The sequence below is a fragment of the Hyla sarda genome, chromosome 6 (assembly GCF_029499605.1).
Source record: "Hyla sarda isolate aHylSar1 chromosome 6, aHylSar1.hap1, whole genome shotgun sequence".
Taxonomy (NCBI): Eukaryota; Metazoa; Chordata; class Amphibia; order Anura; family Hylidae; genus Hyla; species Hyla sarda.
Genome location: NC_079194.1, coordinates 204,207,278 through 204,225,675, shown reverse-complemented (window position 1 = coordinate 204,225,675; position 18,398 = coordinate 204,207,278). Strand labels below are relative to the sequence as shown.

General features: G+C 41.5%; 1 protein-coding gene across 1 annotated transcript in view; it reads left to right on the top strand.

Moving 5' to 3' along the window:
* Positions 1 to 9,475, top strand: part of IRX6 (iroquois homeobox 6) — a 69,503-nt gene extending 60,028 nt beyond the window's left edge. Inside the window, exons 7-8 of the mRNA XM_056528404.1 lie at positions 7,122 to 7,230; positions 8,674 to 9,475. Of these exons, the coding sequence (XP_056384379.1) occupies positions 7,122 to 7,139 (18 nt within the window). The 3' untranslated portion in view covers positions 7,140 to 7,230; positions 8,674 to 9,475. The remainder of the gene's footprint in view (positions 1 to 7,121; positions 7,231 to 8,673) is intronic.
* Positions 9,476 to 18,398: the final 8,923 nt, after the last annotated feature.

Genomic DNA, 18,398 nt, shown 5'->3' with positions numbered 1-18,398 from the left:
CCTCCCAGGAAGGTAGGATGCTGCAAAGCATGTTTGGCTCCAGACTTCCCACTTCTGCCACCATGCTGACTGCCAACCATGCTACCACCTTGCTGTCTCAACTGCTGCCTCATGGGCAACCTGCCACCCTCTTTTCCTGATGATGATAAAGGCCCTTCTGCACCCGGCTCCCAAGTGCAATCGGCTTCAGCATTATCGAGTTGTGTCAGCACGTCACTGATGTCCTGGGGGTGTCAGATGTCACTTGTGATGAAGTGAATTACAGAGTAAACCAGTCAATGATAGCAGATGGGTTGCTGGTTGAGACATGATCATTAGCTGATACCAGGAGCTCAGGCATCTCGCTGCGACTCCTGCTGCCACTCGCCCCTAGTCTGCTGCAACCTCTACCGGTACCTGATGAATTTAGACCTCTGCCACTCCTCTGTGCATGTCCTGGTACTTCTCTGCCTGACATACTTAGTGCGTATATGAGGGGAGTACAATACGCTCCACTATGCTTAAAACAGTATTTGTCTAAAACAGCAGCAGGTGAGTACTTTTGGCTGGCCTTTCACAGTAACTAGGACCTTAAGACTTTAACAGAAACAAAATGGTACACCATGTAGATGTACGTATGTGGTATTCACTTATGAGGGGAGGACAATGCGCTCCAGTACGCTTAAAACAGTATTTGTCTACAACACCAGCAGGTGTGTGCTTTTGGCTGGCCTTTCACAGTATCTAGGCCCTTAAGACTTTAACAGGAACAAAATGGCACACCGCTTAGTTGTAGGTATGTGGTATGCACTTGTGAGGGGAGCACAATGCGCTACAGTACGCTTAAAACAGTATGTCTACAACACCATCAGGTATGTACTTTTGGCTGGCCATATGTAGTATTCACTTATGAGGGGGGTATAAAGCGCTCCAGTACGCTTAAAACAGTATTTGTCTACAACACCCGCACGTGTGTACTTTTGGCTGGCCTTTCACAGTAACTAGGCCCTTGAGACTTTTACAGGAACAAAATGGTACACTACTTACATTTACGCACAGGTTACACTTAACTCCTTAAGGACGCAGCTCATTTTCCCCTTATTTGTCTGCAATACCAGGAGGTGTGTACTTTTGGGTGGCCTTTCACAGGAACTATGCCCTTGAGACTTTAACAGGAACAAAATGGTACAATACTTAGATGTACGCACAGGTTACACTTAACCCGTTAAGGAGGCAGCTCATTTTCACATTAAAGGGGTACTCCGCCCCTAGACATCTTATCCCCTATCCAAAGGATCCCTGCTGCGGCACTGCGCTATCATTACAGCACAGAGCGAGTTCGCTCTGCACGAAATGACGGGCAATACAGGGGCCGGAGCATCGTTACGTCACGGCTCCGCCCCTCGTGACATCACGGCCCACCCCTTTCAATACAAGTCTATGGGAGGGCGCATGGCAGTCATCACGCCCCCTACCATAGACTTGCATTAAGGGGACGGGCCGTGATGTCATGAGGGGCGGAGCCATGACATCCTGCTGCTCCGTCCCCTGTATCGCCCGTCATTATGCACAGAGCGAACTCGCTCTGGGCAGTAATGATAGCGGGGTGCTGCAGCGGGGATCCCGGGGGTCCCCAGCAGTGGGACCGTGGCGATCTGACATCCTATCCCCTGACATATTCTACTTTATGTTAGTGGTAAATTTTGGTCGATACCTGCATCATTTCTTGGTGAAAAATTCCAAAATTTTAAGAAAATTTTGGGTTTTTTTGACTTTGAAATTCTCTGTTTAACAGGAAAATGGACATCCCAAATAGATTATATATTGATTCACATATAAAATATGTCTACTTTATGTTTGCATCATAAAGTTGACATGTTTTTACTTTTGGAAGATGGGCTTCAAAGTTCAGCAGCAATTTTCCAATTTTTCACAAGATTTTCAAAATCAGAATTTTTCAGGGACCAGTTCAGGTTTGAAATGGATTTGAGGGGCCTTCCTATTAGAAATACCCCATAACTGACCCTAATATAAAAACTGACCCCCTCAAAGTATTCAAAATGACATTCAGTAAGTGTGTTAACCCTTTAGGTGTTTCACAAGAATAGCAGCAAAGTGAAGGAGAAAATTCAAAATCTTCATTTTTTACACTTGCATGTTCTTGCAGACCCAGATTTTAAATTTTTACAATTTTAAATTTCTCTCGAGTAAAGAAATATCTCCTATGTGTATGTCAAGTGCTCTGTGGGTGCACTAGAGGGCTCAGAAGGGAAGGAGCGACAATGGGATTTTGGAGAGTGAGTTTTTCTGAAATTATTTTTGAAGGGCATGTCACATTTAGGAAGCCCCTATGGTCCCAGAACAGCAACAAAAAAAATGTCTTGCTATTTTGGAAACTACACCCCTCAAGGAACGTAACAAGGGGTACAGTAAGCCATAACACCCCACAGGTGTTTGATGACTTTTCATTAAAGTTGGATGTGTGAATTAATTTAAATTTTATTTTTTTTACAAAAAGACATTTTTTTCCCCAAATTTTACATTTTTACAAGGGGTAATAGGATTACTCAGAAGAGAAGGAGTCACATTTGGCTCTTGGGAAGCAAATTTTGCTGAAATGGTTTTTAGGGGGCATGTCCCATTTAGGATGCCCCTATGGTGCCAGAACAGAAAAAAAAAACGGATGTATAAATAAAAAAAATTTCATTAAAATGCTGGGTTTTCCTCACAGTTTACATTTTTATAAGTGGTAATAGGAGAAAATGCCCCCCAAAATTTGTAAACCCATTTGTTCTGAGTATGGAAATACCCCATGTGTGGATATCAAGTGCACTGCTGGCACACTACAATGCTCAGAAGAGAAGGAGCGCCATTGAGCTTTTGGAGAGAGAGAATTTGGTTGGAGTAGAAGTCGGGGTCCTTGTGCGTTTACAAAGCCCCCCCGTGGTGCCAGAACAGTGGACTCCCCCCACATGTAACCCCATTTTGGAAATTAAAGGATTTAATAAAGGGTGCAGTGAGCATTTTCACCCCACTGTCGTTTGACAGATCTTTGGAACAGTGGGCTGTGCAAATGAAAAATTTAATTTTTCATTTTCACAGACCACTGTTTCAAAAATCTATCAGACATCTGTGGGGCGTAAAGGCTCACTGTACCCCTTATTACATTACGTGAGGGGTGTAGTTTCCAAAATGGGGTCACATGTGGGGGGGTCCATTGTTTTGGCACTATGGGGGCTTTGTAAACACACGTGGCCTTCAATTCTGGACAAATTTTCTCTCCAAAAGCCTAATGGTGCTCCTTCTCTTCTGAGCATTGTAGTTCGCACGTTCAGCACTTTACATCCACAAATGGAGTTACAAATTTTGGGGCGCTTTTTTTTCTTATTTTCCCTTGTGAAAATTAAAAATTTAGGGTAACGCCAGCATTTTGGTTAAAAAATGTTTGTTTCATTTTCTCATCTAACTTTAACAACAATTTGTAAAAGTGGTGTTAAGACTCGCTATACCCCTTGTTAAGTTCCATCAGGGGTGTAGTTTCCAAAATGGAGTCACACGTGGGTATACATTTTTTTGCGTTTATGTCAGAACCACTTTAAAATCACTCCACTCCTGTGCAAATCACCAATTTAGGCCTCAAATGTACATAGTGCGCTCTCACTCCTGAGCCTTGTTGTGCGTCAGCAGAGCATTTTACGCCCACATATGGGGTATTTCCATATTGCTGTCACGAACCGGCAGGACGGGTAGTGGATAATCTAGACCAGAGAGGCGATGGTGCGGGTTGTACTGGAGGACCGGTTCTAAGCAGTTACTGGTCTTCACCAGAGCCTGCAGCATAGCGGGATGGATTTGCTGCGGCAGTAACTACCAGGTCATATCCCCCAGTAACAACTCGACCTCTCTGGCAGCTGATAAGGCGTGGTACACAGGGAGTAGGCAGGAGCGTAGTCGGACGTAGTAGAGGTCAGGGCAGGCAGCAAAGATTCAAGGGCGAGTAGTAGGTAGCAACAGGTTTGGCAACAGGCTAGGCAATACAACACAGTAGGGAACGCTTTCTCTAAGGCACAAGGGCACAAAGATCCGGCAAGGGCAGGAAGGGGAAGGTAACCTTTATTGGGAACTGGCCCTTTAAATTTACAGAAGGCACTTACATTTACACGCGCGCACCCTAGAGAGCGGGGCCGCATGCGCCGGGAGGCAGAGACTGGCGGTGCAGGGAGCGGGGAGCCAGGTAAGCCAGACAGGGACACGGCACATGAGCGGGGACCAGCCGCCACGGCAGCCGCATCCCCGACACAAGGGAGGCACCGGGATCCCGAACAGGGAGGCCGGGGGAGAGGGCGCTCCAGACCGGGGGAGGGGACCGGAGCGCATGCTGTGACAATTGCGTTACAAATTTTGGGGGTCTTTTTTTCCTTTTACCTCTTGTGAAAATAAAAAGCAACACCAGCATGTTAGTGTAAATTTTTTTACACTAACAGGCTGGTGCAGACCCCAACTCTTCCTTCCCATAAGGGTTAAAAGGAGGAAAAGCCCCTCAAAATTTGTAATGCAATTGCTCCCGAGTACGGAAATACCCCATATGTGGCCCTAAACTGTTTTCTTGAAATACAACAGGGCTCCGAAGTGAGAAAGCGCCATGAGCATTTGAGGACTAAATTAGGGATTTGCATAGGGGTGGACATAGGGCTACTCTATGCCAGTGATTTCCAAGCAGGGTGCCTCCAGCTGTTGCTAAACTCCCAGCATGCCTGGACAGTCAGTGGCTGTCCAAAAATGCTGGGAGTTGTTGTTTTGCAACAGCTGAAGGCTCTGTTTTGGAAACACTGCCGTACCATACATTTTTCATTTTTATTGGGGGGGGGGGACAGTGTAAGGGGGTGTAGATGTAGTGTTTTACCCTTTATTTTGTGTTAGTGTAATGTAGTGTTTTAAAGGTACATTCACACAGGCGGGTTTACGGTGAGTTTCCTGCTAGGAGTTTGCGCTGTGGCGGAAAATTTTCCGCAGCTCAAACTTGAAGCAGGAAACTTACTGTTAACCAGCCGGTGAGAATGTACCCTGTAGATTAACATGGGGGAGGCAAACCTCCAGCCATTTTAAAACTATAACTCCCAGCATGCACTTACAGACCGTGCATGCTGGGAGTTGTACTTTTGCAACAGCTGGATGAACACTGGTTGGAAAACCTTCACTTAGGTTCTGTTACCTAACTCAGTATTTTCCAACCAGTGTGCCTCCAGCTGTTGCAAAGCTGTCTGGGCATGCTGGGAGTTGTAGTTTTGCAAGATCTGGAGGGATACAGTTTAGAGACCACGGTATAGTGGTCTCCAAACTGTAGCCCTCTAGATGTTGCTAGGCAACAACTCTCCGGCTTCCGTAGCAGGATCACTGCACGCGGCACCAGGGAGCGGATCGCCGCCGCGCCGCCGCCAATTGCTGTCGCTATGTACTACACCCAAAATTGCACTTTCTCTCTCTATCTCACACCCTTCCCTGTCAGTGCTTCTAGGCTGGATTTGGGCTTGAGGTGAATCCCTGTTGTAATACACCCACAATTGCACTTTCTCTCTCAATCTCTCTCCCTTCCCTATCTGTGCTTCTAGGCTGGATTTGGGCTTGAGGTGAATCGCTTCTGTAATACACCCACAATTGCACTTTCTCTTTCAATCTCTCTCCCTTCCCTATCAGTGCTTCTTGGCTGGATTTGGGCTTGAGGTGAATCGCTGGTGTAATACACCTGCAATTCCACTTTCTCTCTCAATCACTCTCCCTTCCCTATCAGTGCTTTTAGGCTGGATTTGGGCTTCAGGTGAATCGCTGCTGTAAAAATGCTTTTCTGTGCAACACACTGCTCTCTGTCCCTCTCTCTCTGCAATAGAACGCTGATGTGAGTGGTCTGAAAGATGGCTGCCGATTATATAGGGCTGTGACATCACGGGGGTTACTGGCTGCTGATAGGCTGCATGTGATACCGGGTCATCCTGCCGACCCTTGTTCCCGCCTTCCCAGGATTCCTTGCCCCATGTGAATCCACCATTTTAGATGCCCGGCCCTTGGAGCCTGGACCGCACTAAATGGAGTTTAATGAAGCAATTTGCGCAATTCGCGATATTCGTATTCTTTACAAATCGAATTTTTCCGGAAATTCGTAATAAATTCGGATTTGTCAAATTCGGTTCGCTCATCCCTAATAGTGACCATTACTTTGATCCATCCTTTTTGTACAGCTATTGCCTAATGTCAAATAGTCGTCCTATCTCTCTTTCAACAACTTTTTAGCTTTCAACCCCAGCACTACCACATTCACTATAGTAACTGATGGACTAACTTTCACATACACTCAACGTTACTTTGTGCTCCTCTTTCTAGAGCTGTTCTCTGCTCTGAACACAGTCATCCACTACCTCCTGTTATAAGCTTTCTAATCCCTTGTCATCACAGACTTGGCCCTCTTCTGAATTTCCTCATACGTCACCAACTGAACATTTAATTTCTCCCATTTACACACCACCTCCGCCTATACCTCTTTCTGTTGGTGTCCCTCAATCCTCTGTCCTGTGAGCCCTACTCTTTTTGACACTCAAATTCACCTCAGTGGCCCAGATGTAACATATTTCTAAAGTATCTATCAGCCATATTCTCCTCTTCCTCCTGCTATTTAAAGCTAAACATGGAGAAAACTAAATGTAATATCTTTGTGTGGTATCCCATCTAACTCTCTTGCACTCCGCCAATTTGCCCTCAACTCTTCTGCCCAGATAACCCACCTCTTTCCTTGTTCCTGCTCTGATTTTCCCACTGCTTATTCCCTTGCTCATTCAGCTCAAAACATTACAAATGAAAGACAAGTCTACTCATAACCATTTCCTTCCATATATCTTTGCAGAATCTTCTAATGACTCTTTGTTTATAATCTCTGAACCTAATAAGACAACCTTCTTTACTCTCCTCTTGTCTGCCACTGGCACAAGCACCTCCAAAATGTTCCCTGTGCATCTCCAATACTCTGAAATGTACCAACCAATCAGACTCTTTCTCCCCTTCAAAACCTTTTAAAGCAACTTGCCAAGCCATCTAAAATAGCTCTGATGCCAATTTCCTGATGGGATGACAATGTTGCCTTTTTGTGTCTGCAGGAACTGAAAGGTCAATGAAGACAAGCAAAGATGTTTCGGAATACAGACAAGCCAGTTTTATGGAAGACAATGAATTGCTAAGGACAGCATTCAGACCGGTTATGAAGAGGTGAGGTGATGCAGTCTGGGTCCCTGCCAACCGAGTTCTAGTGAAGTCACAGATGTATCCATAGATCCTGCTAACCAGGGTTTAGTGGATATCTGGACCTTACTCCCATCCTATGCATCAACTAGACCTTGCAAAGTGAGATGAATTCTATGGTCATAATAAACAGGCCTCATAAAATATCCTTCTATGTTAATCAGTGAAAGTGTTTGATGTTGTAGTTAGTGTTGAGCGGCATAGGCCATATTCGAATTCACGATATTTTGCGAATATATGGACGAATATACGTCATATATATTAGCTAAATTCGCATATTCATAATATTCGCGTTTTATTTTCGCATATGCAAAAATTGGCATATGCGAAAATTAGCATATAAAAAATGAACAAGCAAAAATTTGCATATGCAAAAATTTGCATATGCAAACTTTCGCATTTACTAAAATTTGCACGCCAGTCTAACACAGTATTATTAGAGCCTTCTTTACACCACACAAGCTGGAAGCAGAGAAGGGTGATCACTGTGATGTGTACTGTGAACCCCCCCCCCCCCCCAAAAAAAAAACGAATATTCGTAATTACGAATATATAGTGCTATATTCGCGAATATGCGATATTCGCGAATAAAATTTGCATTGCGAATATTCGCGAGCAACACTAGTTGTAGTACTATATTTGGCTACAATGGTGTCATCAGGCAGATGCCTATTAATTTGTTCTATACTTATACAGAGGATATGGAGCTCTGTGTCAGATCATATGGTATACTGGTATACTTATAAAGTTAAAAGTGCTTTATATTACACCATATAGCATGTTTTCTGGCACTGCCAGATGAGTCACTTATTAACCCAATCAAACAACAATGTTTCCTTGTAAGAACATTCAGTAGTGCTACACAATTGATAGAAAACAGACACTTCAAAGGGCTTTCACAAAAGATAGAAAGGAAATATTGGAGCACTCACCACAGCTGAATCTTCATTATTTGTTTATTCACGGTCCTTGAGATACACCAAAAGGGAAGTACATGCAGGGGAGCTGGCTGCAAATCAGGTGAGGGGAGAACCAGACATTCCCAGGGGAAACAACTGGGGAGCTGGTTGTAAATCAGACAGGGGGAGAACAAGACATAACACAGGGGCAACAACTGTTTCACTCCCAAATGGCACTTCCTCAGGCCCTTTTTGTGTATCTCATGGACAGTGAATAAACAAATATTAAGGATTTAAACGTAGTAAGTGCTCCAATATTTCCCTTTTATCTTTTGTGAATGCCATTAAAATATCTTTAGTCTGTAATTTAGAAACCTATACTGTATAATTGACTTTTATAGATGTTAAGACTGATATATCTCTGTATAAAATGAGGTACAAAGTTTTTTTAGAAAGGCATCAAAAAGGGAATTTTAATAATAACTTTTTTTTCTTTTGTTTTATTTTTTAGATTCATCAATCAGACCTAAAGATACCAGAGGTTATTGTTACTTCACATCTGAAATTGTCTGAGATATAATATGTCAAAATATTTTTCTTTGTTCAATCCTCATCCATAATTCTTCCATAGCCATGATAACATGCTCACTGACTGAGCTGTCCTGTTGGCTGTACCAGTATAATAAATTCTGTAGTATTGTTATTTTGTTTTCCTAGACAATGATGCTTAAACTGGAGGCCAGTATACTGCAAATCTGTGGCACCCAAGAGAAAACAAATCCCCCAAGATAATAATCAGGAATAAGAGCTGCTATATGCTACGTGTGCTACTTCAACATAATAAAAAGACAATTCTGGGGAGCACTGTGACACTTTCCCTTCTCCAATAGTTGTTTTGTTGCTTTGTTTATGTATATTTAGTGATATGACCGCAAATACCATTGTAAAAATGGCATGAGTCTGTCAGTCACTTTACCTTGCCCTAACTGAATTTCATTTGTGACCCTTTGGTTGGAGTCAATCCCACATTTAAGACCCCCACAATATGTTGTGTTTACCACTATTGCACTTTGTTATTGAATAATCCAGTTCCCTGATAGCATATAGCATTATGCTTTTACCCAGGCAGTTTTATTCAATATTGTAGCATCAAAGTCATGATCTGAACAAGGGAATCTGGCTGAAGTTGCTCAGATGTCAATTTACATACCTACAGCATATAATTAAATACTTTTTTCAGGCCCATTAAATTATATTGTGCTATACTTTGCCAATATTACAAGTTCTACAAGACATAGGCAATGATATAAACATTTTTATTTTATTGTTGTGTTTATTTATGTTAACCAGCTGCTTATGTGTGGATTGATATCATGTAGAGTGCAGAGTGAGTTTCATACATGCAAACAGTCCTGATTTTTCAAAATGATCCCGCCTACCAGGCACCAAACCCAGGCATTATGAGCCCTTATCCAGGAGTTCTTGGGGGCAGGGCTTAAAGGGGTATTCCAGGAAAAAACTTTTTTTATAATATATAAAAAAAAAGTTTTTTCCTGGATAACCCCTTTAAGTGTCCCAATTTTGGCTTTTAAAATCTTGGCAACTGGAGTTTGTGATGGTTTTTATGTTTATTTATATGTTTATTTGATTACCACCATTTTTTATTCCTTTCTATCAATGTACCAATTTTGGGTTGTTTCAGAATTTGCATGAATGTTTTTGTTTTAATTTCATTATGTTTGTCATAAATACAGTCCTATGAACATTACATTGTGTTCTAAAATACTGGTACTTAATAAAATGGATCTTAATCTTTGCCTGACAGTTCATCCCTTTTATTTTGTTTGTTTTTTAGTAATGTATAAATTATTGGTATTATGGAATTTAGAGACTTGTTATATAGCTTCACAGGTTTGAAAAGGTCTATTAAAGAGTTTGTCTAGTCTTTCCCTAATAACATACCAACTGGCAATCATTTGATCTTTGCACATCTGGTAGCTGTGAAAGTTAGGGGAGACTGTGGACAGCTTAACCCCTTAAGGACTCAGGGTTTTTCCGTTTTTGCACTTTCGTTTTTTCCTCCTTACCTTTTAAAAATCATAACCCTTTCAATTTTCCACCTAAAAATCCATATTATGGCTTATATTTGGCGTCGCCAATTCTACTTTGCAGTGACATTAGTCATTTTACCCAAAAATGCACGGCGAAACGGAAAAAAAATCATTGTGCGACAAAATCGAAAAAAAAACGCCATTTTGTAACTTTTGGGGGCTTCCGTTTCTACGCAGTGCATATTTCGGTAAAAATTACACCTTATCATTATTCTGTAGGTCCATACGGTTAAAATGATACCCTACTTATATAGGTTTGATTTTGTCGCACTTCTGGAAAAAATCATAACTACATGCAGGAAAATTTATACGTTTAAAAATGTCATCTTCTGACCCCTATAACTTTTTTATTTTTCCACGTATGGGGCGGTATGAGAACTAATTTTTTGCGCCGTGATCTGAAGTTTTTATCGGTATGATTTTTGTTTTGATCGGACTTTTTGATCACTTTTTATTCATTTTTTAATGTTATAAAAAATGACCAAAATACGCTTTTTTGGACTTTGGAATTTTTTTGCGCGTACGTCATTGACCGTACGGCTTAATTAATGATATATTTTTATAGTTCGGACATTTACACACGCGGCGATACCACATATGTTTATTTATTTATTTTTTTACACTGTTTTATTTTTTTTATGGGAAAAGGGGGGTGATTCAAACTTTTATTAGGGAAGGGGTTAAATGACCTTTATTAACACTTTTTTTAAACTTTTTTTTTGCAGTGTTATAGATCCCATAGGGACCTATAACACTGCACACACTGATCTCTCATCCTGATCACAGGCGTGTATTAACACGCCTGTGATCAGCATTATCGGCGCTTGACTGCTCCTGCCTGGATCTCAGGCACGGAGCAGTCATTCGTCGATCGGACACCGAGGAGGCAGGTAAGAGCCCTCCCGGTGTCCGATCAGCTGTTCGGGACGCCGCAATTTCACCGCGGTGGTCCCGAACAGCCCGACTGAGCAGCAGGGATACTTTCAGTTTCACTTTAGAAGCGGCGGTCAACTTTGACCGCCGCTTCTAATGGGTTAATACCGCACATCGCCGCGATCGGCGATGTGTGGTATTAGCCGCGGGTCCCGGCCGTTGATTAGCGCCGGGACCGACGTGATATGATGCGGGATCGCGGCGCGATCCCGCTTCATATCGCGGGAGCCGGCGCAGGACGTAAATATACGTCCTGCGTCGTTAAGGGGTTAAAGGGGTACTCCGGTGGAAAACTATTTTTTTTTTTTTAAATCAACTGGTGCCAGAAAGTTTATCAGATTTGTAAATAGCTTCTATTAAAAAATCTTAATCCTTCCAGTACTTATCAGCTGCTGTTTGCTACAGAGGAAATTGTATAGTTCTTTTCTGTCTGACCACAGTGCTCTCTGCTGACACCTCTTTCCATGTCAGGATCAGGAACTGTGCAGAGCAGAAGCAAATCCCTATAGCAAAACTTTCCTACAGTTCCCAACACAGACAGAGGTGTCAGAGCACTGTGGTCAGACCAAAAAGAAATTCAAAAACAAAATGTCTCCCTGTGGAGCATACAGCAGCTGATAAGTACTGGAAGGATACAGATTTTTAAATAGAAGTAATTTATACATCTGTTTAAAAAAAAATTCCAACAGAGTACCCCATCATCCTGCACTCAGTACCCCAAAATAACAAAGTAAAACCAGTATGTAAGATATATTTGCTAATTTTTTTAAAGTAAAAATCTAAAATATTGCATGGAAATAAGTATTCTAAACCCTTTCCTCAGCACTTAAGCCCTTTTGGTAGTGATTACAGTCTCCGGTCTTCCTGGGTATGATGCCAAAATGTGTGCACACCTGGAATTTAGGGTTTTCTGACATTTTTCTCTGCAGATGCTCTCATGCTCTGTCTCACCAGAGATGTTTGATTGAGTTCATGTCAGGGCTCTGGCTTGGCCACTCAACGACATTCACAGAGTTGTCACTAAGCCACTTCTGTGTTATTTTTGCGCTGTGCTTAGGGTCATTGTCTTGATGTAAGGTAAACCTTCAACCCACTCTGAGCTACAGAGCATTCTGGATCATATTTTCATTAAGAATATCTCATCATTTTGCTCCGTTCAGCAGCTTTACATGCCCAATTAAAGCCCCCCCCCCCCCTACCCCCAGAGTATGACGCTGCCACCACCATGCTTCACTGTAGAGATGATATTGGGTCACACAGACATAGAGCTTAGAATTAAGGTAAAAAATGTCAATCATGATTTTATCACACCAGAGAATCTTGTTTCTCACAGTCTTAGAGTCCATTAGATTATATCTGCAAACTCCAGATGGGCTTCTTTTTGGCCCCTCTTTCCCAATAACTTAGTCTAGGAAGAGAGCTGTTTATTTTTAAACTTCTTGTGGACTAAACATTTTTAGTACCCTTCTCCAGATCTGTGCACTCGCATAGTCCTGTCTCTGGGCTCTACAGGCAGTTCTTTCTTCCTTGTGGCTTGGTTTTGTTCTGATATGCATTGTCATGTGTAAACCCTTACATAGACAGGGCTGTGTCATCCTCATGGCTTGGCTTTGCTCTGATATGCATTGTCATGTGTGAATCCTCATATAGACAGGGCTGTGTCATTTCCAATCATGTCCAATCCACTGAATTTACTACAGGTGACTCCAGTCAAGGTGTAGAACAATCTCAAAGATGATTGAGAAATGTAAGGTATGGTGTACAGGGGACACAATTATATTTTGGGTCCAAAGGACTATAGTTGACTTATCATTTCCAGTGGGTCCCCAAGGTCTCCAAGCAATGAATCTCTTTATCATGTCCATATGCCCAAACGGCACAATTCCGTAAAGCTTTGCTTAGCCTTCCTGTTGGATGCATTCAATTTCCAAGAGGAGTGAAGTTTAAATGGGCACTCTCATTAAAACTAATTTTTGTTATTGCATTCCTTATGGTAAATAAAAAATCTTTCTAATGTACTTTGTTTAAAACAAAATGGCATTTTCTATGTTTCATTTGTGTTTAAAAAAAGCTACCACTAGGTGTCTCCCTACTTGTCCAGAGCACATTTCCCCCTATCTCTTGCACAGACTTTGTACTCCTGCTGATCTGGCAGAAGTCCAAAATCAGGAAATGCAGTCTGGAGTGCTGAGAGGGGGGGGTGCAGCCTTAGCCAATCATAGCTCATCTCACATACTGAACTGCTTTGGGCTGTGTGTAGCAGAGTGAGGGAGGAATTTCTCCCCTGTATAGCTTCAGATGATGTCATGCCTGCTGGGTAACACCCCTTCCCAGTCTGTGAATCTGACTGAGACTGAGCAGAAAATACAGAGCAATATCAAGGTAGAAAACTAAAATATAACAAGAAATTAAGGCAGGGGGTAGTTTATCATGATGGGGACAGTGAACTGGGAGGATTTTAAAATTTAACAAGACCATGAGAGGTACTCTTTAAAAAATGTCCTTGTTTTTAAGCTATGTTCAATTACCTAAACTGCAGGGAATCCCACGGGTTCTAGTAATCAAAGCAAAGTATCGAAAGAGTAGACAATTAGTCAGACAGGCAGAGGTAAGGGCAGTCAACATATTGGTCAAGCTAAGCAAACTGCAGATGGAGTTCTTTTAATATGTAGAATGGTCAAAAGGGCAGAACTTGAGGCCTACAAATAGTCAGAAAACAGGTCAGGATAAGAATGGCATAAACTTTACATAGAAAAATCCTTTACATAGGGAGAAAAATCCATAAATGGCCTGAGGCAAAAGAGTAACATAGTAACATAGTTCATAAGGTTAAAAAAAAAACAGAGTCCATCCACCAGAGTTCAACCTATATATCTAATAAGTCCCTACTTAGTTGATCCAGAGGATCACTTACTAGAGGCAAAAATTCCTTCCCAACTCTAAATAGGGCAGTCAGAATAAATCCCTGGATCAAGGTTCTGTCCCTATAAATCTAGTATCCATAACCTGTAATGTTATTATTCTCCAAAAATGCATACAGGCCCCTTTTGAACTCTTTTACTGGGTTCAACATGACCACCTCCTCCGGGAGAGAGTTCTACAGTCTCACTGCTCTTACAGTAAAGAACCAGCGTATGTGCTGGTGTAGAAATCTTCTTTCCTCTAAATGTAGAGGATGCCCCCTTGTTATAGATACAGTCCTGGGTATATATAGATCATGGGAGAGATCTCTGTACTGTCCCCTGATATATTTATACATAGTTATTAGGTCTTCTTTTTTCTAAACTAAATAACCCTAATTCTGATAATCTTTCTGGGTACTGTAATCATCCCAATACCCTGTATTAACCTGGTTGCCCATCTTTGAACCCTCTCCAGCTCACTATATCTTTCTTGTGGACTGGTGCCCAGTACTGTACACAGTATTTTATGTGTGGTCTGACTAGTGATTTGTACAGCAGTATAATTATTTCCTTGTCGTGGACATCTATGCCCCTATTGATGCACCCCATGATTTTATTTGCCTTGGCAGCAGCTGCCCAACACTGGTCACTACAGCTAAATTTACTATTAACTAAGACTCCTAAATTCTTTTCCATATCAGTCGTCCCAAGTGTGCTCCCATTTAATACATAATCCCAGCCTGGATTTTTGTTCCCCATGTGCATTACCTTACATTTATCAGTGTTGAACCTCATCTGCCACTTCCCAGCCCAAACGTCCAACCTATCCAGATCCATTTGTAACAGTGCACTGTCCTCTATTGTGTTTACCACTTTACAGAGTTTAGTATCATCTGCAAAGATTGCTACTTTACTATTCAACCCCTCTACAAGGTCATTAATAAATATATTAAATAGAATAGGACCCAAAACTGACCCCTGTGGTACACCACTAGTAACAGTCACCCAATCAGAATGAGTACCATTAATAACCACCCTCTGTTACCTTTCACTGAGCCAGTTTCTTACCCACTTGCACACATTCTCCCCCAGCCAATCCTTCTCATTTTATGCACCAACCTTTTATGTGGCACTGTATCAAATGCTTTGGAAAAATCAAGATATACAACATCCAGCGATTCCCCCTGGTCCAGTCTGGAGCTCACCTCCTCATAAAAGCTGATCAGGTTAGTTTGACAGGACCGATCAATCATAAATTCATGCTGATATGGGGTCATACATTTATTTTTATACTCCAAAATAGCATCTCTTAGAAATCCCTCAAACAATTTACATAGAACGGAGGTTAAACTAACATTTATTATGGAGTATTATGGAGGAGTAAGAAGTATTATGGAGGAGTAAGAAGTTTAGTGCATACTGGACCTCTTTGAGCCAAGGTACCAATGTACACATGCCCTTACAGGATGCAATTTTCCAGGAGGAGGACAGAGGGGAACAGGCCACTGGATCAGTAGACCAGAGGAATCATGAGAAAACCATTGTAAAAAATGGTAATACACAAGCAGAGGAAATCCAATTGAGTATTTAATATATTAAATAATATTACTAATCAAAATTACTTAAAATAGCAGCAGGTACATGTAAATATTTCTACCATCCCTTAACCTGGTCCATGCTGAACAGAATTTTGTCCCCTTAATTCCAAGTTGCAAGTTGCATGTTGGCATGCCATAGCTGTGTAGTATGCCACATCATCCATGTAACAAGTCGCATTCAAACTCCATAGGTTGACAACAGCCTTAATGCACATGATCTATAGGAAATTGGTTTTAGCTTTGAGTGTAGTCAGTACCAACAGCAAAACTATGAAGATTTGTGGTTGTCACCATGTTTATTTCAGCATCGTACAGCAGTGACATAAGACATCATCATTACAAGTAAGAGTTTAAACTGAATTTAAACCAAATCGATGTCACAGGAGACTAAGACAGCTGAGTGACCGAGTCAAGCAAGAGATATTTAGACATTAGTTGAACATCGAACTGAAGATATAAGAGTAAGCAGCTTAGTGCAGCCGCATTCAAAATCTCCTTAATCAGACAACATTGTTACTCAGTTAGGGGACTTCAATGGCAATGAAAAACCCTAGAGAAATCATTGGTGTGTGCGGAGAGCAATGTAATGACGGGCACTAATGTCAAATGGAAAGCATTGTAAGTGTGCTTGAGAAGCTACCAAAATGCAGTCAAACTCTGAAGACAAACTTCAATCAATATATAATAAAATATTATTCTAAAAAAAATTTCAACACATATACTTCCCTATGGCTGATATGAGTGTGAATACAAAGGATTGTTCTATCTCCACTCACTCAGTCTTGCTCTAAACTTCAAATAAGGTTGCAAATGGAGTATTAATCAAACCCCAACACAGTCTGCTTCCCTAGATACATACTTTAACCACCTGACCTGACACACTCATATACTGCCCTCCAGCAATCAAGGGGTTAATCACTCTATCAAAGGTTGTAGTTTTGGGTTGTAGTATACAAGGACCAAACTCAATAAGGTTTTAGGCTTTAATATAGAAATGCAGTGATTACAAAAAACTTCAGAAAAGAGACTAAAGGCAATAGCATACAAACAGTTATTAAATACAAAGGAGAAAATAAGCAAAAAGAAGCTAACACTTATAGCATGCTTGGTTTCTGCTGCTCCCCTTGGATTAGGTTGAGGAGATAAAAGAAATACAGGTCAGTCAGACTAAACCCCACTTTGATAACAGTTTTCTAAGTATGCAAACATATTTTATAATTTACATTTGTCGATTAGTTTACTATCAATTAATTTAGCCAATTCTGGGTTATTTATTGGCCATTTGGGTGGCAAGAGGGACAAGATCCATGAATATTTACTTGTGTGTCTGTCAGGAGAGGGATGGTCAAGTTGCATTGGTGAATGGGCCACCTGCTAGTCCTTTGAAAGCTGTAAAGAGAGAGATCCATTGTATACGATGCAACCTGATCCAGAGTGCTCTGGACCTCAGACGGGACCAAAGGTTGACCTTCCAACAAGACAATGACCCTAAGCACATAACCAAGACAATACAAGAGTGTCTTTGGAACAACTCTGTGAATGTCCTTGAGTGGCCAAGCTGGAGCCCTGACTTGAACCCAATCAAATAACTCCTGAGAAACATTAAAGTAGAATTGACAAGTCCTCCTTAAGATGCCCACCGATGGACTCCATCTAACCTGACAGAGCATGGGAGGAGCTGCAGAGAAAAATAGCAGAAAATCTCAAAATTCAGGTATGCAAACCTCGTGGCGTCATACCCAAGAGGACTGGAAGCTGTATTCACTGCCAAACAGGCTTCAACTAAGTAAAAGGTCTAAATACTTATGTCAATGTAATATTTTCCTTTTTAAGAAATTTGAGAAAATGTCTTTATTCACTTTGCCAGGGTTACAAGCTGGGCCGCCAAAAAATGTTGCAAAAAATGGGGCAGGTGAGAAACAGGGCACTGGCAGAAGCTGACTGTCAGCATTACAGAATAATCTATACATACAAAACTCAACGTGTGTGTGTGTGTGAGTGTGTGTGTGTGTATGTTCCACAAAAACTTCCAAACGGCTAAAGATATTAACATGAAACTTGGCACACATGTTACTTATATGTCAACAACAAACATAGGATAGGTAATTTAACCCTTACTCACCCCCATTTGCCAGTGGTGGGGTTTATGTTTAAAGTCCTATACAAGTCTATGTAAAATGTATGTTACTGCATAACTTCCAAACAGCTGGAGATATTTTGATAATACTTGGTCACATGTTACTTATATGTCCACTTAAAATATAGGATAGTTAATTTAACCCTTAACTACCCCCATTTGTGAGGGTCAGGGTTTTTGATTAAAGTCCCATGCAAATCAATGGGAAATGTATGTTCTCATATAATTTCCGTACGGCTGGAGCTATTTCAATACCTGGTACACATATTACAGGTCAAGATATGAGGACGGGATGGGAGATCGAGATATGAGGACGGGAAAGGAGGTCGAGATAGGTGGTCGGATAGGAGGTCGGGATAGGCGGTCGAGATAGGAGGACGGGATAGGAGGTTGAGATAGGAGGTTGGGATAGAAGGTCGGGATAAGAGGTGGAGATAGGAGGACAGGATAGAGGGTTGAGATAGGAGGACAGGATAGGAGGACAGGATAGGAGGACGGGATAGGAGGTCGAGATAGGAAGTCGGGATAGGAGGACGGGATAGGAGGTCAAGATA